General features: G+C 42.6%; 1 protein-coding gene across 3 annotated transcripts; it reads right to left on the bottom strand.

The window, feature by feature from the left end:
• Window positions 1-300: 300 nt before the first annotated feature.
• FAM20B (FAM20B glycosaminoglycan xylosylkinase) lies at window positions 301-27,924 on the bottom strand. Of its 3 annotated transcripts, XM_069789683.1 has the most exons (9): window positions 27,155-27,329; window positions 26,918-27,025; window positions 18,876-19,407; window positions 16,027-16,113; window positions 13,438-13,547; window positions 11,056-11,227; window positions 8,214-8,405; window positions 5,857-5,916; window positions 301-4,104 (listed from the first exon to the last, which is right to left on the bottom strand). In XM_069789683.1, the coding sequence occupies exons 3-9, from the start codon at window positions 19,250-19,252 to the stop codon at window positions 3,873-3,875; spliced, it is 1,230 nt and encodes a 409-aa protein (XP_069645784.1). In that variant the 5' UTR covers window positions 19,253-19,407; window positions 26,918-27,025; window positions 27,155-27,329; the 3' UTR covers window positions 301-3,872. The 3 variants fall into 3 exon arrangements, with proteins under 3 accessions (XP_069645784.1, XP_069645786.1, XP_069645785.1); XM_069789685.1 differs by lacking the exons at window positions 26,918-27,025; window positions 27,155-27,329 and adding an exon at window positions 27,830-27,924; XM_069789684.1 differs by lacking the exon at window positions 26,918-27,025.

Below are 27,924 nucleotides of genomic sequence, written 5' to 3'. Positions count from 1 at the left end.
AGATGCAGGGCCACAGGACGCACGTTCAAAGGCTGTCTGAAGACCACTTAAAGCTAGGCGTGTTGTTCTTCTGTATCACCTTGGGACACTCTTCTTAAACACATCTTTCCTTACCAACAAGGCTCTTGCAAGCAACCTACATATTTGACCCCATTCTTGGAAATACATGACTGGAATAAATGCCATTGATAACTATTAGTGGAGGAATAACCATGAAACATCGGTAACATAACACTTCAAACATTCAGCCCACCACATGTTGGAACGAGAGAGAGAGAGACAGACAGACAGGAGAGAGACTTAAACAATCCATCAATGTTGCTTTATTAAAATCTTTATTCACACAATGTTGCTTTATGCGGAATCTGACCCTGGGGGATACAAGTACAAAGTCACGATTCCATTCTGTTTTCTTATTAGCAACCTCCATTTGTGCAGCTGCTCCCAGGGGCAATCCTCTGACAGCTCCAAGAGGGGTGTCTGTTTCGAGCATCTTGCTCCAGCTGCCACAGCAAATAAATTACCTTCTCAATAAATTAGTATTTTTCAGTTGAAGTTTGTTTGGCAAGACACACTCCAGTTCATTAGCTGCTGTAAGAGGAGCCAACTTCAGTGTCTCCTCCAGCCCGGCTGCTGACTTAAGAAGGAGGAGATAAATAGCAGATGGCTGATGATGCTCTCTTTTTAATTAGTTCTTGATTTCTGTGCTTCAAGCGCTCTGATATTACTGATATCCACAACACAACCATTTTGTAACATCTGGAGTCAGCAGATTACAGTGTGCACAGTGAACAAGAATTAGAAGGTGTCATGAAAACCTCATCGACAGAGCACAGCACCTGCCTCACAAATCACACTATTTTTCAGAGATTCAAGCAGACCCTGTTCATATGTGAATGCTGCTTCTTACTTCCTTTGCAATGGTTACAATTTAAAATTCCTCAGGGTTCTGTATGCAAGCAAAACAATGATCACTGCCAAAATGCCAGAGATTATCACAAGGCCAAAACCAGATCTTCCTGATTTTGGGTAAGAGAGGAATTTATTCTTCTTTCCTGCTGCAGAACACAAAGCTCCAGTGGCGTTTACGTTAGTTAACAGAAGCATCAATATGACCAAAAAAAAGAAGAAAAAAAAGCAACCGTTTCTTGCTTCCTCCTACTGACGATGCCGGACTTCATGCCCTTTGTTCACAAGTAAACCAATACTCTGCTTTAAATCTTTGACATTCATATTGGGGGGGGAAACTTATCCCCAGGTTCCATCTGATGGCAAAGGCTTCAGCTTAGAGCCCCGTGAACAGGCAATGCATAAGTCCTGAACACTAATTCATAAAGACAGAAAGATTTTTTTTTAATCCATTATTAAATCAAATAAATGATCAAGAGTGATCATACAGAAATCAAAACATCAAATTTTGGTAGATCCTTCCCAAAATATTAAGTGCTCATGACTAAGCTCAAAGACAAGAACAGGCTTTTAAAAATGCTACAAGCCACTACCATGTGCTTCACCATCTCCCCTTTGTGTAAATCATCTTAAATTTCCTGGGAAACGGTCTATGCCAAAATGCCTCAGTATGAACCTATTCTGCTTTAGAATAAAAGCATTCACTAACCACCGAACTGCTGCCCACGGTACTTCCCAAAAATATCTTGCTCAACCACTGAAATCTGACTGCCAGCCAAGCGACAGGCCAGCTCAGCCAGCTCGGGCCCTGGGCAATCCCTGCATGGCTCCTGCCCACGCTCACCATCAGCTGAGCACACTCTCTTCTGCCCTAAGGGAACCTGCAATGCACAATCCATGCCAGTGGGTTAAACTCACCAAAGGACCGTGGCTTCTAAAGATTGTGTTATATTACCAAGTACAGCAATAAACGGGCACTAGCTTAACACCAGTGTCCTAAAAGCTGGCTGTGTGTTACAGTCCTGACTAGTAACACCAATAAATAACTCCAGATCCCATCCTGACTCTGGGGCGGGTCTGTGATGTGGCCGAGTCCAGAAGAGATCTAGAAGAACATAAAGTTCAATTTCAGGCAAGCAGTTGCATTCTACTTTCAAGATACTCTGCTCATGCAACGACAAAAGAGACTTCAACAAAATCAAACTGCATTTTTAGAATAAACTCTCACTAACACCTCTTTGATCAGGTACGGCAGCAGGAGCAAGAACAGAAAACAGCTCTTTATCTGCCCACCAGATTACTGCAGAGCTAGAAAGACTGACAGACAAATCAAGGAAAAGGTCTTAAACTGACATTTTGCTGCTCTTGCTCACAAGTCCAATAATACATCATCACTTTGGGAAGCAAGCTCTTTTCTTACTTCTAAGGACCATACTATCTGAACTGAAAATCAATGCAAAGCTGTTAAATTTGGAAACGTAATGATGAAGCTGCTTCCCTTCTGGAGACAGAGATTCAGACCTACCACAAGTGTGACAAGTTTTACAGCCACAAGCTCATCCACAGTGCAGGCTGACGCAGTGCTGAAGGATGACAGGACTAGCAGAAGACAAGTGCTACGAGTCTGCCCTGAAAAGCCAACTTAGACCTCCTCTCCCCTATCTATGGCAAACCCCTTAGGAGCGAGGACCCCAGAACATCGCAGTGGGGGTTGACGGAAGCCACTGGGGAAGGCAGCAAACCTACTGGAAGCGCTCACAGCTTCAGAGCTCAGCCACAATAGCCAGGCCAGGTAAACAGTGGGACTGAAAAACTGCTGGTGTTCCACAAAACAGCAGCACTGAGCTGTGGTTACAGCATTGAGCAGCAGGAAGCTCTCTCCAAACAAGACGAAGAAGAAAGAGCTCAGTTCAGGGTTCTTGCCATTCTTCAGGGCCTTACCCACAGCTGCTGGTTACTGGGAAGTCCAGCAATACACCTCTCTTTCCGCAGCGCAGTGTGCCCAGATTCCCCACATTAAATAGGACACTCAGTAAGCAGCATGACCTCGCTAAATAGAACCTGCTTCCAAGGACAGATTCTGTCCTCCTCCTCAGCTACAATACAATGAAAATTTGGTTAATATGGAGACAGGACTGCAAGGATATTTTCTCTAGTCAGACCTTGCCAGATTCCTTAAAAATGGAAAACAGTGACAGGACATGTGGAAACTAACTTTAACCCCTTAATTACAAGTGCTGTATAACCACCCTGTCCTCCCCTAAATCTCCAACCCTGTGGATAAATGTTTGATAGGACTTCAGCAAAAACACTGAAGCATTATCACATATGAGGCAAACCCCTTTCCCAGCCTTTTATCAAGGAAAAGTCAACTGAGCAGCAGAGGTCCCCTCTCCCACCCCTAATGGCATTCAGAAGAACATCCCACCCCCGGGGGGGTGGCACAACTCTTCAGTCTAATAATTATTTTATTCACCACTTCCTCTTTCTTTAAAGAAGCAGTAAAATACCTAACCAGCTCACAGCTGATTATGTACAACCCTGAATCAGACAAAAACTCATAAGAGTATACGTGGGAAAGAGAAGGGGAGAGGATCGTACTGTTCATCTCCATTTGTTCCCTCTAGATTCAGTTCACAAATTAGTGTCTGTATTCCACACACTTCCACCAACACCAAGAGCCATTTTTATCCAGTGCAATGTCCACTGCCGGCAATGGACACACCACAACAGCCAAGATGCCGTTATGGGTACTGAGCCGTCCAAGGCTCCAACTTCCCACCTCTCGCTGCTGTCAGCCCAAGGTAAAAGCCAGTGTCACCTCTGTTTCTCTGGCTCGGAAGCTTTCCTGTTCATTTCAGTCCATCTTGGCCACAGCCTTCCTGAACTGATTGTGCTGTTTTTCTATCGCTTTTTTGTTTGTTTGTTTTTAAAAAAGGAGTTTCGTCTGTGTTCCACTGCAATTACAAATGAGACAGAGTCATCCTGTCTTCCACCAGCACAACATCTGGCCCAAACTGGTCTGTGCACTGCTTCACTGTAGCCAGAATGCTGAGAAGCCGCTGGTCTAGGGCATCCAGATGAGGGTCAGACAGCACTGGTGAGATGGGGTCATGCGACATAGCAGTTTTTAAGGCAGACTTCAGTACTCCATTCTTCAGATAATTCAGTCTGTTCCAGGTAGAAACCCGGATGCTGCAAAAGAAAGAAACAAACACGTCATCCTACCACTGTCCAGCTGAAGTCTCATCAGCAATACCAAAGCCAACCTCTTGAGGGAGCCTGTTACATCATGATTTCATCTAAACAGAATGCAGGTCTTATCACAAAAGTGGTTTGGGGATGGGAGGGTCCAGGTATAACTGCATTATAAGCAATATCTAAGTGAAACTTGAAAACTGAAGGTGAAGAAGAAAGAACCTAATGTGACATAATTCTTATGTTACACAGGAACACTTTCAACTGCTAGCAAGGAAGTTCTTCACTCCTGAGGCCTCCCAGACACAATTTGAAAAGAAAGAAAACTAACAGCCTGGCTGTTAATTAAAAAACAAAACTCATGTTACCTCAGGAAGAGCACCACTGACCAACAATCACAAAGGACAAAATTCAGTTGACTGAACTTCCACAGAACATGAACATAGCAGTGATATTTCTGCTTCATTAGCCATTAAGCTTGTTCATGTCGGCCCATCTCAACTGTCTTGTTCTGTGAAGTCTCTTGGGATTCTCCCCCAGACTTTTGTGGTTTAGCACCACCGGTCCAAACTCATGTTTTTTGATGGCCTCCAAAGAAAACAGCAATATAAGCGAGTGTTGTAACAAACCTACAGTGAAAACAATTATGCATATGAATTCTTATATGGCATTTGCCTGGTATCAGAAAGAAAGGATAACTGAAAAGCAGGAAACTGCAAAGTCTCCTACATAAACTTCTCTTCTGGTTGCATTTGGGAGAATATAGGTGAGAAAGACTCCAGAAGATCCTTATAAAGCAGGAAATTAAACATGCATTTAAAATGAATGTAGGAAAACTAAAGAATTTGAAAATCACTTAGTTTAACTGTTCTCCATATGAATTCTAAAGGATCTTGCAGAATGGAGGCCAGGTGTACTGTAGCACGCATAGAGCCTTGCTTAGTGCAGGCAGGGGGTGAGAGCTCAGACTTTCTGCAGAGTTCCCAGGTTTCACAGGCCCCAAGGAATTTGGGAGCCAGAACCCTCCGAGGACAGGCTCAAGGAACTCTCAACTAAATGCTTAATTTGGAAGGTTTAAAGGAGTTAATGTTATCTTGAAGTAACAGATACAGGAAATAAATATAACAGTATTTTTCTTCCTGGTACTTTTATCTATTTGTTGATGAGAAGTGAGATTGGCCTGGTGAGAGGGCGGCCACAGAAAACAGGAATTAACAAGTCACAGCCTCTAAAAATAAAATTAACGAAACCATAGCTCACAAGGCCAAAGCAGAAACAAAATCCTGCAAAAACCTACGAGCTTCACTTTGAAAGAAGCACCCCGAGCAGTGCTACAGTCTTATTTAGAAACAACATTTGGAAATGAAGGTAGTTAAGTTCCCAGACATGTTGAGTCCTTAGTTTGTATAAGGGAGAACTCAAACTGTGACGTGAACTTTTATTCAGCAGGAGCTGGATGGAGACAGCTGCAGATGCAAAGTACCTGTCATACTAAGGATAGATTTGAACCAGTGACCTGGAGGCAAGACCACTTCTTACCGTCCACCGTCTGATGTACTACCTTAATAAAAATGTATTTCTCATCTTCTTGACCAGTGACAATACATCAAACAAAAATAGTACCTCAAAAAATTAAAGCACTATGTAACTGAGAGAACATTTTCTGGTTGCCAGAAGGCTTCAAACTTAATTATATTGCAAACCTAAGGACAGCAATTGCATAAGTAAAGTCAACAGCATTTCACTTACATGCAGCACTGATAAAGAGGAGCCAAGATGCTTCTTTCATCCAGGGCAGGGTTTCCAAAGCTGAAAAGCAAAATTAAAACCAAGTGAACCAGTTGAACTCCTAATGTTGTTCTCAACACCAAGAGATTTGTAAAGAATTCAAAAAAATCAATACTAGGCAATTTCATACTCCAACAGATCAAATCATTTCAATTAAAATATGAACAAGCCATGACCAATTACAGATATAACTCTCAACAACATCACCTAACGTACCAGGTAAACAGAAGCAACACCAGCATACCTAGTTCTTTATCAGACCAAGGCACCTTAGAAATGAACTTCAGAGGAGTTTAGCAATTGAGCTCATCTTGTGAAGCACGGGAAAGGAATAATTGGTATTCTGGAAACAGAGAGCAGGAGCTTTGCCTGTCTGACACAGCTGGACAGGGAATGAATGAAATAGCACCCATGTGCTGTTTTAGATGGCCAAGCTTAGAACAACAGTTCAACTAACAAGGTGATCAGCTTTAACATTTCATGATCACACTTTCTAAGGGAGGCCTGCCAAAAGGATTTCATAGTACTTCAAGCTTCAACTGAACACGTGCGCTTTTTTTTTGCCTTTTTTTTTTTTTTTTAAATAGTTTCACTCTCCTTATAATACTGTTTTCAATGAAGAACTTTCCCCTCAATAAAGATAACTTACTCTAGGAGTCTGGCATTACTCTGTTCAAATAATTCTGTTATTAATAGCTTTAAAACTGGAACAGGCTCCTCAGGGAAGTGGTTATGGCACCAAGGAGCGTCTGGATGATGCTCTTAGTCATATGGTTTAGTTTTAGGTAGTCCTGCGAGGAGCAGGGATTTGGACTCCATGATCCTTATGGGTCCCTTCCAACTTGAGATCTTCTATGATTCTATGAAAAAACTGTCCCCCTATTCCTTATCTCAAAGGAGCTGAAAGAACTTTACTTAAGCTTTCAAGAAAACAATTTACTTCTGGGCCTGCAAAGCCCCACTGGAAATGTTTTCCTAACATTATAAGCATGTACCACCATAATGAAAGGTCTGACATGACCTTCAACTATCATATTCACTTCCAGTGACTAATAGATTAGTGGCTTCCTCCTAGCACATTGCCAGAGCACTATAGAAAGAGTTTTTGCCAAGTTCACCTAAAGCAGTCTGAAAGCAGCAATAATTAAGCAGTCCCAAGGTGGAATGCATCCTGCTGACAAAACAGAAGGAGTGTTACTGAATGGGCTGATGCATAAAGACAAAATACTCAACTCAGCCACTGCAGACAAATTAGAAACAAAGGAAGGAATCCACTACACAAAAGGCAAATGGCAAAAGAAATAGTAATTCCAAGCCTTCCAAGGATCTGTCTAGATCCGAGGTCTCAACTGCTGTGTACACTTCGTACAAGTGGTATGCAAAGCCACTGCAGAGCCTCGCCTCGCACAGGAACTGCCAGAGCTTAACCATCCGCAGAAGGGGAAACTCACTGCCACTGCAGATGGTAGCGCCCATCAGCAAAAAACCTTTGGAGTCTCTGGACTAAATCATGAGAAAGTGGAATAGGTTATTTCTGTTTTTAAGAAAAATTAACCAAATTGTTATGATTTAAACAAGGCTGTATCTTCAATAAGATTTTTATCTTAAACTATACCGGCCAATATACAAAAACTCTTGCAAAGACAGAACAACATTTAAACATACACAGATAATAAAGTTTGGCCTCAAGAAGGACTTCTCATCAGCTCTTCTGAGTTACTACATGCTTCATTTTTGTTTCAATAATAGTTAATGTCCACACTCAGGACACCATCATATTTTGCTCTCAGTATCAGTTCTATCTCCATTTTGAACTTCTAACCTTTTAAAGCCAGAGTAGACATATCCAGAAGGCAGGGAATGCCAAATTATTCAAAGACACATTTTGAAAGGATCTACTTTTACTATGGCACTAATACTCACTGGTAAATAATAAATCACAAGTTTTTAATCTTCCTTTAATTAAAAGCATAAAACAGAGGAGCTTTTCTGGGGATAGGAGAAGAGAAGGAAGGAAACCTTTGAAAGTTGCTTGGGAAAAAAGGTCGTACTGTGCTAATTTGGGAATTTCTGTAGTTTGAGTAAGACTTTGCCCAAAGCAATCATAGTATTTAGAGTACAGAGTAAGCACCACGGCCTTTGAAGCACCCTAATAATTGGTGAGTAATTTCTGATAAGAAGGAAAGCTTTGGATTTTTAGCACAAAAGGTATTAATGAAAAAATTAATGAGAGAAAGAAAACAGAGAGATACAGAGCAGATAAATGTGTGCCCTCGTGCTTGCCAATGCCTGGCCACCAGGATTTCCCTTACCCTCACCTTTTGGCATTATCCAGGAGGATGAGCATACTGGCTCCTTCATCATCCTGGAAACTCTCATAATGATGCCGATCAGCATTTCCAATCAAATAGTCAAAGATGGCGGTGTCAATGATATCAAGGAGACGAGGGCCTGAGTCATATGGTGAAGTCTTCTTCACAGCATCACAATAACTTTCGTCATACTCCCACCTGTGGGCCGTCAAAAGAAACCAAATCAAATCTTCAAGGAACACTCCATCATTGCATAGCAATAGTATTCATAGCTGCCCCTTTATTCACTTATGAGTGCAGCAGCAGCCAAGGCTATATAAAGAAGAAAGAGCTACACAGAAGTGTTTTATTGAAAGAGTAAATCCTGTATTAACACCCTAGCATATGGAGCAAGCTATAGTTTCAGCGCAAGGTTACACATCATCTTCCTACAGAAAACAAGGTTGAGTTTGCTTCCTCACCGCTCACAAGTCAGCAGCGGCTGGGCTGCTTCACAGCAAGATTACTGTTGTGACTTGCCTCCCTTAACTTCCTAACTAAAGACTTCAAGTACTGCGTCTATTTCTATTGCCTTGACCTGCTCCCATCAGTCTTGCTTTCCAGCGATCCTCTTAATTTTCTCTTTCTAATGCAAATCACCTCATCACGGTTACTAATGACCTCCTCTGTCCTGAGGAGAAGGGCCTCATATGTGTTCATTCTCCTTCACTCACAGTTGTCTCTTTCCTCCCCACTTTCCTTTCAGACTATCCCACCTTCTCCACTGGCAAGACTTCAAGCCTCCCTTTTCTCTCCTCTCCTTCTATATGTAACCTAGGCATGTACTTCCGATCTCATAACATGGATGTCATGTCTCAATTCGCCAAAGCTAGGATTTTTAATTTTCTCATTTTCTTCTTTACAGTTTTCAAAGCTGTTCAACACCACCACCAAAACAGCCAAATCTCTAGTGTATATCCTTTCCATCTGTCAACCTAAATAGCAAGTACATCTATATCATCTTCTATGTAAGGACTGAAACAATCCTTCACAACATAGAAGTTAAGTTGGAAATGCCTTAAACCATCTGTGACTTGGAAACAGAAATGGAGGAAACACAAGCTGGAGAGACTCGCTGACATGCTTAAAATTGCAGAGAGTCATAAAAGCAGGGAGAAGATCAGAATTTAACTACCAGAACTGCCACATACCCCACCTCATCTTCTAGAGGTCTGGAGCCTAAGCTCCCACTATCCCATCTTTCCTCCAGTTATCCAAATCAGAGTGGCCAAAAATTTATCTTCTCAATGTTTTTGTTGACACATCACACACACTCCTCAAATGCTGTCTCCAGTTCCCTCTTTCTTTTGCATCAAGGTCCAACTCATATTCAACTTACAGCACAAATCCACAAGGCAAAGTCTCAGAACGTACTCATCCTTGTACTGGATACATTTCTTTTATGCTACATCCCTCTCCCCCTCAAGTGTTTCTCTTTCTCTCATCTTCCTTTAGATCAGTACTTAATCTCCCTGCTACAATTTTTCAGATATACTATGCTCCCTCTTCTCATTTTCCATTCAGTCTTCCAAGATAGACCTTTCTCCGACATTTATTTCTGATCATTTATATTGCATTAGCATAGGACTTCAAAGGTCAGGGATTTTACCTATTACATGTCCATTAAAAATTATGTACACTAATGTGACTATATGAATTATGTTCAAAAGGTCAACTCAGAACAGAGTAGAAGCAGCTAGATCAGGAAAAAATTCCTACAGAGTTACTTTTCCATAATTAACAGACACAGAAAAAGGAGAGCATGACATCTAGAACGTTCAATTCTCCTGATGCTTGCAAAGTTAAAAGCGCAACACAACAAGGTGCAAGACAGAACCATGCAATCACATCTGAACAAGGCAAGAGCAACTGAGTTTAAAATACAGCGAATATCAAATCAGCATAGGTACCAGGCTAAATGCCTGTGTAAGCAGGCAGTTTGTGATGAAAAACAGTCTCTCAAAAAAAAGAAACACCTCCAAGAAATTCAGTCCATTCATTACTGCAATTTACCATGTACTAAATACAGCTGATTTTGACCTGTTGAAAAGGAGATAACATCTGCTGCTCAAAAATCAAACTGTACATTTAATACTCTAAAACAATTCAATGAAGCCTTTGGATGACATTCTTTCTGAGAACAATTGCATCATTGGAAATCAGTGGCTATTTTAGATCAAGAACTAAAAATCTCTTTCTAATCACTTGTCCCTGACACAGACTTGGACTCCTCCAACCCAAATACTCAGACATGTTATGTCTATTGTACAAGATTGCTAGATCCCATGTTTGTCCTTCTCTGAAAGCATTCTTCAGATGCTGAGCATGGTCACCAAATACTGACGGTATTCAAAGCAAAAAACTTTTCAGTGCCCACCTACTTAAGCTAAACCAGTTCCACAACTCTTGAAACAAACTACAAGGACTGTGAAATCAGGTCTGGCAGAAAATAGCACAGTGCTACCACATCTTAGCGGGCCACAGAGAGACACAGTGTCAACAGAAGGTCTAGTGGCACAAAAGAAGAGTCTTGGTTTGCCCAGAGCCAAGATTTTCAGAGCTTGGAGTGACTGCATGGTGGAGCTCTGTTCCAGGCAAGAAGTAGGAAAAGGACAGCACTTAGTATTGTGGAGAACAATGAAGATTTCTTTCTTGCTCATTTTAATTTAAATCTCATCCTAGACTTCTTGACTTCTACTGTCATATCAAGAAAACTGTCGGCAAAACTCTAGGTTTTGAGAACACTTGCTCCTTAATTAGCCACTGTATTGCAAGGGTAATTCTAGCAGAAATTATCATGTTCTCATACCTGGCAAGTTTGCCTTCACGGTAAGTCCTACCCCATGGGTGCCGATGTTTCTGAAGAGGCCAGACATCTGGTAGCCACAGAGTCACTGACCCCTCCATGATGTCCCCGTCTGCACAAGCTGGTTCTGTTTCCCGACAATAGTAGCACTTCCCATAGAAGCAAGTGTTATTACCTAAGAAAAAAAAAAAAAAGAGGGATCAAAAGAGCAGAACTTAATCCAAGAGATGCCAACTGAAATGGAGGAGCATATTGTTGCAGCAGAGCCTTCCCTGCAATAGGATTTCACTGCACTTGACCTCCTGCTTCCCATCTCTTGAGAGGGAGAGGCTCAAAAGAGATTAAACAGACATCTGTTCATTCAAAGCAACATTAAAGACTAATATTCAAAGCAGAGAGTAATTATATTTTCTAATGTTTTTATCACACTGAGAGTTAATACAACATTGCACTATCAACAAGTTTTTGTGATCCTTTCCTAGTCCTTAGGACCTTGACTTTGCAACCTTAGCACTGCTTGTTTTTTTAAAATTTCACACTTCATGTGTCAGATTTCCCATTTTTTTGAAAAAGTTGACCAAAAAGGGACAAGTGAAAAAAGACTAAGCAGAACTCAAATTAATTTGGAGCCCTGAGACCTGCCACATGTCGTGGTTACTTGAGCTGACTGAGCAGGGGAAACACAAACAAGCTGTCATTCTTATATGATCTAGGAATGCAGATCAGTCAAGTTTCATGAGTGTCTTCTGACAGAGAGGAACGATGAAACCCTGCAGTCTTTAGTCCACTAAGGCCTATGTAGCCTGTAGCATAAAGTAATGTGCATAGCCTAGATTAACATTTTTAGCTTAAGCTTTTCTATTTCACCCTTCCAACCTGCCTTCGCTTGACCCTTGCCAAGTTAATTCCAGTTCCACACTCACAGGTGTTCTTCCAAAATATTCAATTATGTGTCACTTCCTTGTGATTCCACCTATTTCCCGTCCTTTCTTCCTTTGGCTCTATATCCAATAACCTCCCCAAACCAGGCCCAGCGCACTGAAAGACGTCTTTTTCACTTTCCACCCTCACACATCATAATCCCTTAGCCAGCCAGCGCTCCTTTGCAGTCCTCCAACCAGACCTAGCTCCTGTGCTCCCACTACCCCAGTCAGACAATGTGAGGACATCAGAGAGATGATCATTAACAGCGTGGAGCTTGCAGCAGACCAGATCTCTTATTTGTAAGGAAAGTGCTGCAAGTCTCTCTTCCTATACATGGCCTGCAGCAGGTCTAGCGAGAGACAGAATTCTTTGAGATTCTAGCTGCAACTCTAGCAAATCTGCACTAAGTATGCATGAATTATCTTTTCTTCAAAACCTCAGAAACTTAGTCCAATTGGGGTTGACAAGAGATCACAACCTTCTCCCCACATCCACCCATTTCTTTGGTTCATGCTCTGCAGAACAGGCAGTTCCAAGGAATCTAAGGAAAGGCAATGAAAATTTCTGGAGCCATACTTTTCAAGTCAGCATTTCTGCTAGAAAACTGCTTAGTTATCTTGGCTGAAATTAGAAAAAGTAAAGTCTGCCTGAGGCAGACACCCAATCTGAATGCAAAAAGAGCTTGGCAAAGCAGAGCTACTCTCATCTGAGTTACACCTTGTAACTGAAAGTGTTAGGCAAACACAGTAGGTGAGATTACCGACAGTGCTTGTAATAGAAATATACACAGGCACACATATTTACCAGCTGTAATGAGCAATCTTCTCTAGTGTCGTCTTATTAGGAAAAAAAAAAAAAGAGTAATAATTAGATATTTTATGAAAGCCTGAAGGAGTTAAGGCTGCAGCATAAGTCATTTCTTGGTGCTTAATGACCACCTGGTAGGAGTTCACATTAATAATTCCCATTAAGTGTCCTTCACGGCATTACTACTGTAAACAACGTACAGAAGTTCTGACACATGTAGTTATGAATGCTCAGCAGACTGATGTAGCATAAACAACATCTAATACCAACTGACACATCAGCTCTATAAATTATCCCAAATCACCACTGTTGTTCGCATTAAATACAATTTCATTTTTTTCCTTTCAGGTGTAATCATAGACGTTTCTAACCACCTCTGACAACAGAGAGAAAATTCTTACTCCAAAAAAATCACATCTGTAACAGCAGCATGACAGAACACAGAGAAGTTACAGAGGAAAAACTACTTGGAGAAAAATCAAGTCCTCCTCCCCCGCCAAATGGGGTTATACAAGCATTATGACCTCTCTTGGCACAGAAAGAGACTTACCAGCTTCCTGTATGATAGTTAACTGTTCTGTAACCCCATGGCTCTTTTTCCCCATTAAACACATTTTTCTTTACTGGCCTGCACAATCCATGGAATCCACTTACCCACAGCCATGAAAGTACCCAGAAGCTGCTCAGTAGCTACCGGTTTGATCTCTGTACGTAGATTCACAAACCTGCCAACAACCAGTGGAGCTCGTCGGAAACCTAGAATTCTAATTTGGGGTGAAAAAACATGACATGAGAATTTGCAACACAGGCAGCAGTTCTAAATTAAACAAAACAAAACAAACCCACAGTCTTTGTGCCATTGTCTGAACTTGAGATGACTAAGAGCAAAGAATAAAGTTGGAACCCTGCAGCAACCTCCTCTATTCTCCAAGGCAAAATAAGGAAACTCCTTTTTCTTAAATGCCTGGATGTTAAACTTGCTTTATAAGCCATCAGTGACACTCCTTTATTAGAGCATTTGCAGCAGAGCAACACAGGATGCACCATGCTCCAACTCTCAGAAATCAGACCTCATACCAGAAATATCCATCATCTGTCTTGTGTACAGGCTGAAGCAGTAACCATATGACCTTTGGGCTGGTCACCTGGAAAGATCATTTATAATCTGTGGGAATTACTATCTATTAAAATGTTATGTTTAAGCCCAATTCAATTATACTTGAAAGTAAACAATCTAGGAGTTATTTTATTTGGCGTGAGTGGGGAGGAAGAGAGAATGGTAGAACAAAACTGAATGCCTGAAGTGTCTGGAAAAAAAAGAGAGGTGGGAAAAATAATTATAAAACTTGCAGTCACAAGATCCAGGTTCCACTCCCATGTCTGCCACAGTCTTTTCTCTGTGACCACAAATGACTTGGGCATTCCTAGTGGAATCTTAAAAGTGCTTAAAGGAGGATTACAAACATCAGTACAATGTCAGCCCTAACTCTCTTCGTGTGCTTTTGATACCCTGCTGGTAGTCTTTGCATCTCAGAAAAAGAGACTGAAAGGGCACTGTCCCTTCTGTAAAAGGGACAATCTACATTGCATAGAAATACTGGGAGAGCCACTCTAACAGCTGTAAAGTGTCTTTTTTTTTTTTTTTTTAAGATATTCAACGAGTAAGTCCCCTTCCATAAGTATAAAAATACCTCTAAGAAAGGGCAACACAAAATGTCTGCCTGAACAAATCATGTATGCATAAAGACAAAATTCATAGCCAATAGAGAGTGTTATGTACAGCTTGAGAAAATGTGGGGGTTCCAAGTAAATAAGCACAAAGCTTAGATCTGGAAAACCTGTCCCTGTATTTTCAGACCCGCAGCTGAAAGGCCACTATCCTGGATAGCACAGCCTCCCCATTAGGGGTAAACATACAACATGATTCAGATCCTTCTTGAAACAATGGCATCCTCGGACAAAATACGTAAGTGTCACCATTCAAAACAAAGGTACATGGCTAAAGTTTTGTGGGCAGGTAGCTTCTGCTAGGTATTCCTGAAGAATATAGAGGTGCATCTTCACAAAGAGAGGAGAAAGGCCAGAAAACAAGCACAAACCCACAACCAAATAGACAGCAAGGAATAGCTAAGAAAAAGGGGGTTGGACACTGGAAAGAGGCTTTGAATTGTGGCTTTACAAGGTTTGATCACTGCTTTTTCAGGGAAACTGAAAACTGTATGTTTCTTGAAAGCACAAACGGACAACAGACATCTGGCTACATTGTCTTTTTTTGGTCTTAAAATACCCTGATTTTGGCCCACCACCTCAAGATTACAACAGCAGCAATGGGTATTACACAACCAAACCTTCCTAGAATTACTAATTTCCATTGCCTATGCAATGAGTTCCACAGATGAATTAGGACTAACAAACATATCTTTTACCACCTATGAATTCAGTCACAGTGACAAGCCTCTTATGTACTGAGAAACCTCAGTTTAAGTCCAACCATTCTGTTTTTTATATTTGTCCCTCCTTATTCCCTTTCCCAAGATTTTAAGTCTTAAGAATTTTTCACATCTTTAATCATCTTCAGAGATCTTCTCCAAAGTGCCAACACAGTCCTCTTACAATGAGGAGACCAAGACTGTGCTTATTTATTCTAGATGAAACTGCACCTCTAACAGTATTTTGTAACTATTGACATTCAGTGTTTGGTATTTTCTGCCCCATTCTTTATATGTCCTGTAACTTTGTTTCTCTTCTGGTAATTGTACCTCCAGCTCAGGTCCACAAAACCACCTGGGTACCCCTGAATACAATTACTATACATGAATAGCTGTTTTTCCTCTAGGATGCACTGATTCATATTTAGTCTACACTAAACTGTTAGTCTAGACATTAGACTTAACTTTTTAGTGTACTGGACGTTAACTTAGCATATACATTCAGCATTTCAGACTCTTCCACAGGATTTGGCTAACCTCTTTCTTCCATTTAATATGAAGTATCAGTGGTTTCAGTGCTCATTCTCCCTTTCAATTTTCTCACAAAAAATCTTAAGTGTTAGAATCTTGCACAGATCTTTGAAATGCAGTTTCACAAAAAAAGCTAACTTTTACTTTTGCCTTCAATGTGGTATATTGGCACGTTAGAAATAGCTTACATCTGAGGTGTACTCTTCAAGGAACTCCTTTTTCCTCAACTCTGAAAAAGCATTTACCAGAGACAACAAAACCAGGTAAACCAGTAATTCCATACCTATCCAAGTGAAAGGCTGCCACTTCTGCGTTGTGTCTGTCATAGCCAGCATATGGTTCTCCTTCCACTACATAATCCCTGGCATATCTGTAATTGAAGTAAGTCAAATATTCATGCAGGATTTCCATCAATTTTGCTGTTCAGAATAACAAGTGCAATAACAGTGCTATGTTAAACAGACTCTGGGTCACTTTCAAAATGATTGCCAATGGGAGAGAGAAAAAACATTAATGAGATTAAATAGCATACAGACTGTTGAAATAGTACATAAAGAGGAAAGGTCGGTAACGTACAGTGGTCTCAAGAGCTTGGGAAGCGGTGCCCATTCAAACTAATGAGTTTTAATTCAACCATATGCCAAGTCACATCTAAGAACAAAGAGCACAGACCCAGCTACAGAACAGGGGACTATTTATACTGGAAAGCAGCAACTCCACAGACGATTTTGGGGTTAGAATGGATTGTAGATTAACATGAAAATACAATCTGATATTGTGGAAGAAATGCCAAATGCAATCTTTAGTAGCTAGAAAATCAGCAAGCGTGAACCTGAGGACAATAGTGGATATAAAAAGACCCTTTATTCTGGTGGAGAAAAGATGTAATGAACAGCAAGAAATAGAAATTAGACACTCATTACAACAACAATGGTATATTTTGGTGAAGTGGTGGGCTTTTTTTGCCTTTTTTTCTTTTTAATAGATGTTACTTACATTGTGAAGGCAAACACAAATTTCTGAGACTCATGACATTTGAATCAGATCTAGATACTGCTTAAAAAGCATGCTTCAGATAAGCATAAAATACCACAATCAATACCGAGCAAATGGGTGAAATGCAATACATTTTCAAATAAAGTAAGGCCAAATTAGATTACCTATTTTCTCATTTCCATCTATGTATCAAACTGTGTAAACTGGATTATTTCCAACAGACTTGGGGTTCAAGCAGTAGCAGCAACAGTGTAAGAGATGCCACAGTGCTCTACTTTGATGTTTTAACCCTGCTCAGAGAAGATCTGGGGCAAGGTGACAGTCCATTTCACCAGTCTGAGCAAATGCTTTAGCTTCTCTGCAAGGCAGCTCAAAAGAGAATTAACCAATGCAGGATGGTATGGAGTTTTTGGGAGGAGGATCTGACAGATTCCTGCCAAATTGGAACTTACACCAAACAAGCATCTTATTTCACATAAACCACTGGCATGTTGTGGTAGCAACTACTAATCAATAGCAACTTAGGCTGGATTTCAAGTAATTTTGAAATGAGACCGCTAACCCTCAGAACATGTCCTCTAAGTCAGGTCTTTTGGATGTACTTACAGCAGGTTTTTGAAAACATGGTCACATTTTGAAAGCTACAGAGCTAAAACCTATTGGTAAAAAACACCAAATTATTGCTTCCATGCACGGTAGGCATCTAGTCCTTTCTAGAGCAAATGTAACAAGAGAATTCATTCTTCCCCAACCATTAAGTTTTCTCAAAAAGGTTTTTAGCAGTAACTTTGACATATCTGTCAGGTCAAAAGCTAGTTAAATAGACTGTCTTGCAATGACAGAACAAGACTCTACCTACAAGCCTAGCTATTTAGCAGTCACAAACAGAACATGGGTCTACCAGTATGGCTAGGGCCATACTGTCTAGCACTCCTATAAACTGTCTAGTGCTCCTATAAACATTCCCAGCTGCACATGTCCTTGATGGAGCACAGTCACTGTGTTCGCCTGCACAGACACTCCATTATGGGAATGTAATTTAATGCTTGGTGAAACGCTTTACAGCACTCACTTATACATAAAGCACTATAGAAACGCCATGTCTTGTTACTGCATTTATTGGATGAGCCGGCTGTTGTACCACCAAGACATCTGTGTGCAAGGTTCACACTGTTTAAATGCAGCCTAGTCCCACAGTCAAGCTCCAGCTAGACTAGTAATTGACCATACAGAAACAGGACTGTGAATTCAAGAAGCGGAGGGCAGATTTTTTTTCTCATTCTCTAATCATTCATTAACACGACAGAAAAACTGCATGCTTGCTCAGCCAATATACTTTGGAGAGAGATGTACTCACTCTGTAATGACAACACTTTACATTTGCAGTGCACTCCCTCAGAACACACCTGCCTTACTTTTTTTTTTTTACATCTTTCTTCTCCTTTTCCCTGAAGGCACACAGTTCAAAAAGCTTTACAGACAGGCACAAGACTCTTCATAAATGTTCAATCATGTCAAATTTCCCTGCAGATCACCGTAAACAGAGGCCACACCAAGGAAGTATCACTACCCACTCATTCTTACATTGCTCCTCCACTAGTCACTATCGGCAGACAGGATATTCAGGGGCTTTCACTCTGACCTACCAAGCCATTTTTATAGTCTTAATGCAGTTACACCAGACACCCAGATCTACTTTTAAGACCACTGTCAACTTTCACTCCCTCCCTCTTCTTGAACTGCATTCTCTCATGGCAGTTTGACATGACCCTTACTCAGAAAGAGTAGGCAAGACTTGTCTCCCCACTGCCAGAACCTGCACTTCCACAGTAAGGAAGACACTGCTCAGAAACATCAGGTTTAACCAACATTCCCTCAGGACTGATCACAGTGATTATTCTTTTAACCTCCAGACAGGCTGTTTCGAGCATCAAAACTATACAGCCCGAGAGACAGTTGGCTCAGCAACCTAATGTTACTAGAGCACCAGCAAGGCTCTGTACTGTCTCACAAATAACAGAATGGCCTTTCCATTTACATGTAAATTTGCAACTTAAACATTAATGCAACAACATGGAGATTAAAGAAAATATACATAAAGCAGTTATTAATTCAGTCATTGAAGGCAATATTTACCTCTTGGGTTTGAAGACAACCTTCTGTCCTCCTTCAAGTATTAGCAAAGCTTTCAGCTGGGTTCCCTTGTATCCCACATCAGCTTTTATTATTTTCTTTGTTGTCATGGCATGCATGACAGCCCCTAGCTCAGGCGTCTCCTCAGGATACACCTCCCGGGGCACCACCCATTGGGATGCAATCTCCCAAGGGGACTGCAGTGTATGGTCAAGTCGGGGGTCCAGTTCTACATGGAGGCTTGCCATCATGCGGTGAAAGGCGCGCTGGTCCTCCCGGTTGGCAGCTGAGGTGTCCAAGTTGTCAATGAGGAAAACTTTTGTGAAAATGAAGATGACAAGGAGGATGGCCAACAGCACAACTCGCTGCTTTAGCTTCATGGTGACCTTCAACCCTTCTCCCCTGACCCTTTCTTCCAAGTGTTACAAGGAAGTCTACTGGAGATCAGGGCGAGGAAGGGGATGTTAGTTAATGAATTTCATTCATAACTTGCATCGTGAAAGAGCTATCACCACTGAAGCATCTTCTGGTACCCCTAAAAATTAACAAAACACAAACTTACAAAACTGCATTCCTGCAGATCCCACCAAACTCAAAATCAAGTTTATTCTTGGAACACAAGTTTGCATTTATGTACACTTGCACCCTAAAGCCCAAACATTTCTGTTAAAACACATGGGTTTGGTGTCTTCCTGTAGCCTTTCAATAATCTGCACAGAAGGGGAAATTGCCTGATAGCATCTCTACACAGCTGAAATCATAACAGCTATAACTACCATGGGCAAGACTTTTGCAGAGAATTGTAGTTTAAGCTGATGGCTCCAATTTCACAAACACTTTCCCATTAGTAAGAGAACCTATGACCTCTGGTTTCCTAAAGATTTGTCCCTTAAGAGCGAGCTCCCAGGTAAATTTCCTGACACCTGACAACTGGTGAGAACAGCTGCACAGCCTACTCTCCTGAAGGTACAAGACATAAGGACAGAATAGACTTAATTTGTTTATCACCTTTCATTTGCTGCCACTATCATTTACCCATCTCTCTTCCATTCTTTAAAAAAAAAAAAAAAAAGGGAAAAAGGGGGGGGACATCTTTACTTCCTTGCAGTTAAATATGTATCTTCTGCAGTCAACCGTAAAACCAATAACCACAGAAAATCCACAAAATATGTGTAATCTCAAAACCAAATTAACAAGAAAAAAAAAACCCCAAACATTAATACTGCCTCGTCTCAGAAACCTCACCTACAACACAGTTGAAGCCACATCTGTGTTTCTGTACTTACAATGGGCTGCAAGACGTCTCACCCCTTAACAAGCCTTTGCCAGTACAGCATTAGCATATAAGGACAACAAACACAGTTAATCACCTGGATTTCAATTATATGGACAGAAATTACCTTTATAATATTAGTTGAACGTAGTCAAAACCCAAATGGAACCAGATACTAAGGCACATCTCTGAGGAACGCTGAGAGCCAACAGAGATTTCTCTTTGCACAAGCTATGCTAATCATGAAAACCACAAATGGCACCCTGAGCTGTGGTAGGACTAACATAAAAAAGCCTTCTCATGCAATTTACCAATAAGCATATAAACCCATCACTATTAATCATATCACGGGAAAAACAAGCTGCACAGGCTAAGTTCATTCACCCGCAGCAACCAAAGGACAGCCAGACTATGACTTGCTGGCCAAACACAGATCACAGCCATCTTCAGTGTCTGTGTGGACATCGTGCCCTGTCTGCAAAGGTCACAGAGGGGTACAATGGTTCTGAGGGGCCTGAGCATATCATTGGGGTCATCGCCATCGAAGATTAAGGCCGTGGCAAACAGCAAACGACAGTAAGGCACATCCTTTGAGCAAGTCATCAGTGCAGACTCAGGTTTGGCACAGTATAAGAGTACTAGTATAAAAGCACATGCAAGCCCAAGAAGGACTCCACAGCACCATAAATAAATTTACACTGGGTCCATAGCGGACCTACCCTACCTCCCAGCTACATCTCCCACCTTCCCATGGCTCTCCCACCTTCCCGTGTGTCAGTGCTAGCATTCATGCAACCCAGCCGCAAGGTAGTTCAATGATCCAGGTTGCCAATCCACCCAAACATTAAGCACCTTCTTTGGTTTATGTGCGAACCACCTGCTATGGTTAGTTTTTGAGCCAATGCATGGTTTATCATCTGCCTACAAAACATCACTACTGGTGCAAGTCAGAGAGACAAGGGAGGGCGGCACAGCAGCTCCAACAAGGGAGATGACCCATCAAGCATCTACAAAGCCCTTACATCTACAGAGGGGCACCTTAAGTTACTCAGGTCAGCACTGTCACCCAAAGAACGGCCCTGCCCTCCCTGTACTTCCCACCTTCATGCAATGAACTCCATGAAAGGCCTGATCGGTGTTAAAGCTTGAACATATTTATTTACCAACTTCTGGGTTCAGCCCTCCTTCCCCCAAATCTGGTTTCCAACGTAGTTTCACAAGCATCTAAGGAGGGCACACCATGAGGCTAAGAACAAGTGTTTCTCCTGGCAGCAGCACTAGTGACTGTACGTGCAGGTAAAACTACAGCCCAGGCAAGCCCAACAAAGAATCAGCAGCTGAACCACTTAGAAACAGTCACAGAGAGCCCACCAAGAGGTGCGAGGAAATTCGGTAACAAACTGTCAGATCCTTCTATTTCCAAAATCGCTCTTTTCAGCACAGCAACCAAGCTGAGCACCACTCGACTCACAGGTGACACGCTCTGGCGATGCAGAAGCATGGCTTTTAGCCCAGTTTGCCATCTGAATTTTTTTTCCCTGTCACTGTCCCGCCTCAGGTGACAGCTCAGTTCAGTGTGGCCCTTCCCAAGTTACACATTTTGCCTCTTAAATACTTCCTATAAAACCTGTCCTCTGAAGCAGGAAAGAAAGTGAAAGTCTCCTAATGAGTTAAAACTGAAATGTGAACAAGCGGTTTAATGTTAATAGCAACCACTTAAAGTAACATAAAAACCTCACGAAGGGTAGAGGGTAGGGTGAAAGAAGGCTACCAAATCTCATGGATGATGCCTCAAACTAGTACTATGGTCCCCTGTTAACTACGTAATACTGATTTTAATCTATTGGAAAATAAGTGCTTGTGCTAATAGTGAAGACAACAAATCACGTTTACACAGAAATTAAAGTGTCTGTTCTGTTTAGGCAGCCTGTATTTCTCCAAACAGCACGTCAATCTGCCTATTACACACTGCAAGCATGAGAATGAGAAGCGCAGACAAGGAAGATGCACCTGACCCAAGAGCCCCAATTCTTGCAAATACACAACCCGTCACTCAGAGAGACAGCCCTAAATAATAATGTTATTCTTAAATCTAAGAAAGCAAGCAAAGCAGATCAGGCTATCACTGTACCCTCTCATTGTAATTTCATAATTTCACTTCTTTAAAACTAGTAATTCTAAATAACTTTGAACATTGCTGTTATCAAGATCTGCTTTCATTCATTTTTAAAATCCACTAGAGTTTGTAAGAAGTTACACAGAAGAACACAGTTCCTTTCAGAACAGTTACTTCTCATTATGAGATATGTATACATATACACATACATTTTACAAAAGCCTCACAGCCCAGCGCTGGCCAACTAAAGCACGGGACAGAAACACTTCATACCTTTAGAGCTCAAGCTGGGTACTCACTTTCCTAGACTGATTTTCAGGAATGCTGAATTTCTCTAGGGGTATTCTTTTTGCAGGAGGGAGGAGAATATAACTAGAGCCACCACTTAAATTAAAGGTTATTTACTTAGTTTACCTTTTGTGACAGCTTTGAAACTAATTTTGGCTGAAAACCTCCAATGATGTAGACAGAATAAAAAAAAAAAAAAAATATTTGCTATAAGACATTTCAGTAATTCCCTGAAGTGAACAACCAGTCCCCACCAAACATTTCTCCTCCAGTTGCACAATTACACTCCCCTTTTGCTGTCTGTAGCTTTAAGCAGGTGAGCCGGCTCTGACTTTTTACTGACATCTGCCGAAATGAGTCATCAGCTGCTTTTCTCCAACAAACAACAAAACACCCCTGAGGTTGCTATGCAATCGATTTCACAGGCTAGCTGCAGAGCCTGCACATTACTCCTTAGGTGCCAACATTATGCTCCTTGCTGTACAAGTGAACAAAAATGAATCTCCTCATGAAGAAGTTTACCGTGAAGAGCAGGAACTTAAACTTTATTGGTTTTAAATTGAAGATGGCAAGAGTGACAGTGTTGAGGTGTTATAAGAAAATATTTACACAGTTTTGGAAGAAAATAATTTGCAGAAAAGGACAAGTCTTTGGAAAAGACTTGGATTGGAAAAGAGGATTATGAAAGCTCAGGAAGCGCGAAGCTGGTCCTGGAATGAGGATAGAGATGGAAAAGGTGGCCACAGAAACAAATGAAATAATAACAAACCCCCAAAATTTTAAAAAGGGAAAACTAGGGTGAGCTGTGAGCAGAACTCTGTGGAACGAAGGGCAAAAGGGTCTAGGACAATGACAAAAGTAAACCCAGGGTTAATCTCAGAAGGAGACCCAAAAAGGAAAGTTCCAGAAATTGGCAGGGGTGAGAGGACAAGGCAAGCGTCTTCACGCTTGACAAAAAGAGGCAAATGGACAGGGTAGCTGCTTACTTCTACCTAAGAGTTGTGGGAATATGGGATGCACAAAATAATAGTAGATGCTCTTTGAACCAGAAGGCATCAGAGAAGGAAAAACCCAAATAAAGTTTTCAGGAGTCAAGTACCTTTTAAGTGTCCGACCAGAGCTAACAAGATACAATGACAGAGTAATCCCTATGTACTTACAGTCCCAGAACAACACACATTCCCTCCTGCTGTTGGGCAGCAGACACTAATCTCTTACCAAGGTCAGCTAACTCTAACAGTGTGCAGTTGTTGGTTTGCGGTTTTTTTTGTTTGGGTTTTTTTTTCCTTTCCTTTTTTTCCTGAGCTTCTGCTTAGCATTATCTCCAGCTACCATTACTAAACAGAAGACATAATCCAAAGAGTTTTGTTGCCTTACCACCCAAACTCCCATCTCCACGTTACAAAAGTACAGAAAAATTAATTTCCCTCTCTACAATTTTAACATATTCCTGATCAACCTGAAAAAGAAAATAGTCAGAAATAAACAACCATACCAGGTTTTTAAGAGTGTAGTCAACTGACAGGTTTGCATAAGAAATGCTTCTTGTTTTTCACTACCTCTTTGGGATATTTCCTGATCAATTCTGTCTCATTACAATCAGGTCTGTATTCTCAGCAAATAACAAGTCTTTCAAGTCAATATCCAAATAACAGCATCTTCTTAATATCACAGTGGGGTCACTGTGCATGCACACAAATGCCTGAACTAAAGCATGCCTACCGGCATTAAATACCAACATCATACCACTTTACTCCCAGTTCAAAAAGCGACATGAAATTTGCCTGTTACGAACAGCAGCAAAATCACAGCTACTGTAAACAGCCTACAAAGTTAGCAGAGGACCACATCTCAGAAAACTATTTTTATTGGAGTCACAAGATCAACGACATGCCACATCATAACCTTATTTTTATAACGTAAATCTAGAAAGCTACTATCTCAAAAATACTTGTGTACAATTTGCAAGGATTTTGTTATGCTCCAAATGACAAATAAGGTCTGAAGGCAGGCAAAGGTTTAGTTTGTCAGCACAAGTACACAAAAAGTCATAGCTCAAACAGATGCCAATCTGAAACAAATATGGTTAAGTACGCTCCAAGTTCTGTTTAAATGCACGTTTTCTCTTCCTAAATACACTACACCTTTTGGGATCTCCTATCAAAAGGTCTTTAAAAGTTGTCCAGTAGATCCTGGAAAATACCTTGAAGAAACAGCGTATACAGTAGTGACATTTTCCTCTTCCCAAAACGTACTTCAGTCTCACCAGATCCATCTTTCTTCCTATCCTCCCCTCTCTGGCCAACTCCTCAGTAGCTCATACTTGCTTTCCCTCTCTGTGTAAGCCTTGTTATTTCAGTTTTCACAGGCAGGCTCCCGCAGACCTTTGCTTAAGATTTTTCAGACTCATTCTGTCACTTCCACTCTCTGTGTGCTGCCTGGTTTGTGTATGAGTTCAGTAATCCAGCGCACAAGGCTTCATTTCTCTGCTATTTCTCCATCTCTTTTTCTGTTTAAACCCCTGCTATCTACAGTCAAAATTTTTGTGACATTCTATGCTCCAACTTTCCACATGTACAACTGCACCCCCAGTTGAGAGCTAGAATACAGACAAATATGAAAGACCACAAGCACTTTAACCACTGCATTAACTGTACCTGCAACTGTAAAAAACAGTAACCGCCTGATATATTCTCACATGCCTTCTGAAAGAAATTAAATCATTTTGTCCATCTGTCTGTCCACCTCGCCCCATTAAATTCCTTAGTAACTTTCAAATCCATTGCCTAGATTTCTGCCAAGTTTGTCAGAGGAATACGTCCGTGAGCTTTAAAAAAACAACTGGCCAGATAGAGGACAAAAGCCTCAAGAAGCCAAAGACAACTTGGTATATATGCCCCATCTTTACCAGCAGCCAGCTGGCCACCACTCAGCAAACAGGAACACCTGACTCAGCTGGCCGCACGCACAAAGACAGGGCAGATCAGGACACAGGTGGCACCTGGGTGCACTCCTGGGGAGAGAGAAGCTACCAGGGGACTGAGGGTGGTAGGAGACAGGCAGGAGGAGTTCCTATGGTAGGAAATGGCAAACAAGTCCTCAGGAAACCAGGCTTCCTTAGTTCTCCTCACAGAACAACTTTCCTTCAAGCACCGTTTCCTATGGAAACAAAGTTTATATAATCACGCTTTTCACTGGTAAGCTTTTGGATCCACTGGCTAATTTCAAATACATCTCAGAGAACAGTAGATGTTCTGAAGACAGAGTTTATGTGTTTATTGGAAATTGGCAGCTGGGGAGCGCTGAAGGAAAGGCTGCAGCACTAGCTCAACAGTTGTCTGTTCGCCTTGGCCATCTGGGCAACCAGCGTGCACACAGCTGGTACATGGAGGGAGCTGGGAACACTATATGAGAAAGAAGGACTCAAAAGTACTGTAAAGTGGAACGGTACTGGACACAGGCAGGAGCCAAGGGTACCGAAGCAGAGGCTGCTGGGACCTGGTCAGAAAGCAACTGAAAACAGGCCAGTTTCACTACTAAGGGAACAACTCCCCCTTGTCCCCTTCCCAGTTACTGGAATTCCACCTGACCATTGCAGGCAGATACACAGCAACAATACAGTGAGCTAGAAATGTTTTAGGGAGCGTTGTTCAACTTGGAAGTGAAGCCAAAGCAGTGAGAAAATTATATAGCTTTCCTTCTCAACTTGACAGTCTTATGTTTATTCAGCTCATGTGTAAGATGGGCACCAAAAATTTAACTGGGGTCCATATACCCATCTGACATTTAGCAACAGCAAGGAGCCCGTCTCTGCTATAAGATAGTGTCAATCAATTTCTGCAACTCCCAAGAAGAGAGGCAGTGGACTATGAACCAGAGGACAAGAGATTTTAGCGTCAGAATTGAGCTGTCAACTTTGTTCCTGTGTGAGGGAGCAAAATCTACCTCACCCTCCTGAGATTTCGTACTGCAAATGGAGACAAATCTTGTTGCAACTATGTAGGTCAGACTTAAGGACATAGGGGGTGCACGGAGTAAATTTTAAATTAAAATAAGACCACAATATTAATGCTTGGTTCTGCAGTAAGTACCAGGTGGGATCTATTCACATGGTATTCACTGCAAGACTAGAATCTACGTTTTACAGTTTTCTCTGTTTGCTCAGACCCTAAAGCACATACGTGTATTGTAAGACCAGGGCCTCAGCTAGCATAAGCCAAAACAGCTGCACTGCTTACACACATCTGTATTGAGAAAGGCTCTAAAGACAGACATCCTTTAAAAGCAGTTAAACCCACGGCTTTGACAACTACGGTCAGCATTTCTGCTGAACAACACACATCTTATTCTTCACAACCGGACAACGACCTCAGCTAAGGTGCGAGGGGTACTCTTGCGAGCTAGTCCGTTGCGCAGACACGTGTACATCGTTAGAAAGGCAGCAGGCTTCACAGCTGCGTGGGGCTCTTTTCCCATCTGAAAGCAAGGATCCAGAAGAGGAAGGGAACGTAAGAGCGCAGATAAACATTCACATCTGCCGTAGCGATGTCCGCGAAGTCCTTAATTGACCGCAGATGAGACCGGGAGGTATTTGGGGAACCTGACCTTCCACGTATGGAAACCGTAGAGCTATTTCCAGCGAGGCAGATCCGCTCAGACCCAACACGTCCTACGTGCCGGAGGACCCGGCCGTGACGGGTTTCAGCGGGCTGCTAACGCCGACCTCGGGCACCCGCCGCACCGCCAGCCGCGGCCAGACCTGCCGGAGCCCTGCGCGGGGCGCAGCCGCCCCCCTCCTCCTCCTCTCCCCCCCGCGGGGCAGCTCGGCGGGAGGCCGCCGTGCTCCCCGCCCCCGACCCCGCCAGGCCCGGGCCCGGCGGAACAGCTCCGCACCTGCGCGGGCGCGGCGCGCCCCCGGCCAACGGTCGTAACGGTTCTAACGGCTCCTCCCTCTCTCCCCGCGGGGCGCCCCGGCCGGCACCCAGCCCCTGCGGCGGCAGATGCCCGACCCCCGCCGGCCGCCCCAGGCGGGGCAGGCCCGGCCCCGCAGCCGCTGCGCCCCGGAGGGAGGCGGCGGGCCGTCTGCCCCCAGGCCGGTGCCCCGGGCAGGGCGAGGCGGCAGGGGCGTGCCCGCCCCTCAGGTGCCGCCGCCCCGCCGAGCCACGCAGGCAGACGCGGGAGCGGCCTCCCCCGCCCCCCCCACCCACGCCCCCACCCGCCGCCGCCGACCCCGCAGAGCGGCCCCGCACCGGCCCGTCCCCCGCGCCGCGCCGCACTCACCCCACCCGCTGCCCGCGCTCCATGCCCCCGGCCGGCGCCGCCGCCAACCCCCGCCAGCTCCCCAACATGGTGCCGCCCGGCACCCTGCCCCCGCC

Source organism: Haliaeetus albicilla, chromosome 8 (genome assembly GCF_947461875.1).
Source record: "Haliaeetus albicilla chromosome 8, bHalAlb1.1, whole genome shotgun sequence".
Lineage (NCBI taxonomy): Eukaryota > Metazoa > Chordata > Aves > Accipitriformes > Accipitridae > Haliaeetus > Haliaeetus albicilla.
This window is presented reverse-complemented; position numbering and strand designations above follow the sequence as displayed.

Excerpts from the sequence above, each read along its gene's own strand:
- FAM20B (XM_069789685.1), bottom strand. The coding sequence starts at position 19,252 with ATGAAGCTAAAGCAGCGAGTTGTGCTGTTGGCCATCCTCCTTGTCATC. Across the intron at positions 16,114-18,875 it reads GTTGTCTTCAAACCCAAGAG|ATATGCCAGGGATTATGTAG; the intron begins GTAAATATTGCC and ends CTTCAATTACAG. Across the intron at positions 8,406-11,055 it reads CGTGAAGGCAAACTTGCCAG|GTGGGAGTATGACGAAAGTT; the intron begins GTATGAGAACAT and ends GACGGCCCACAG.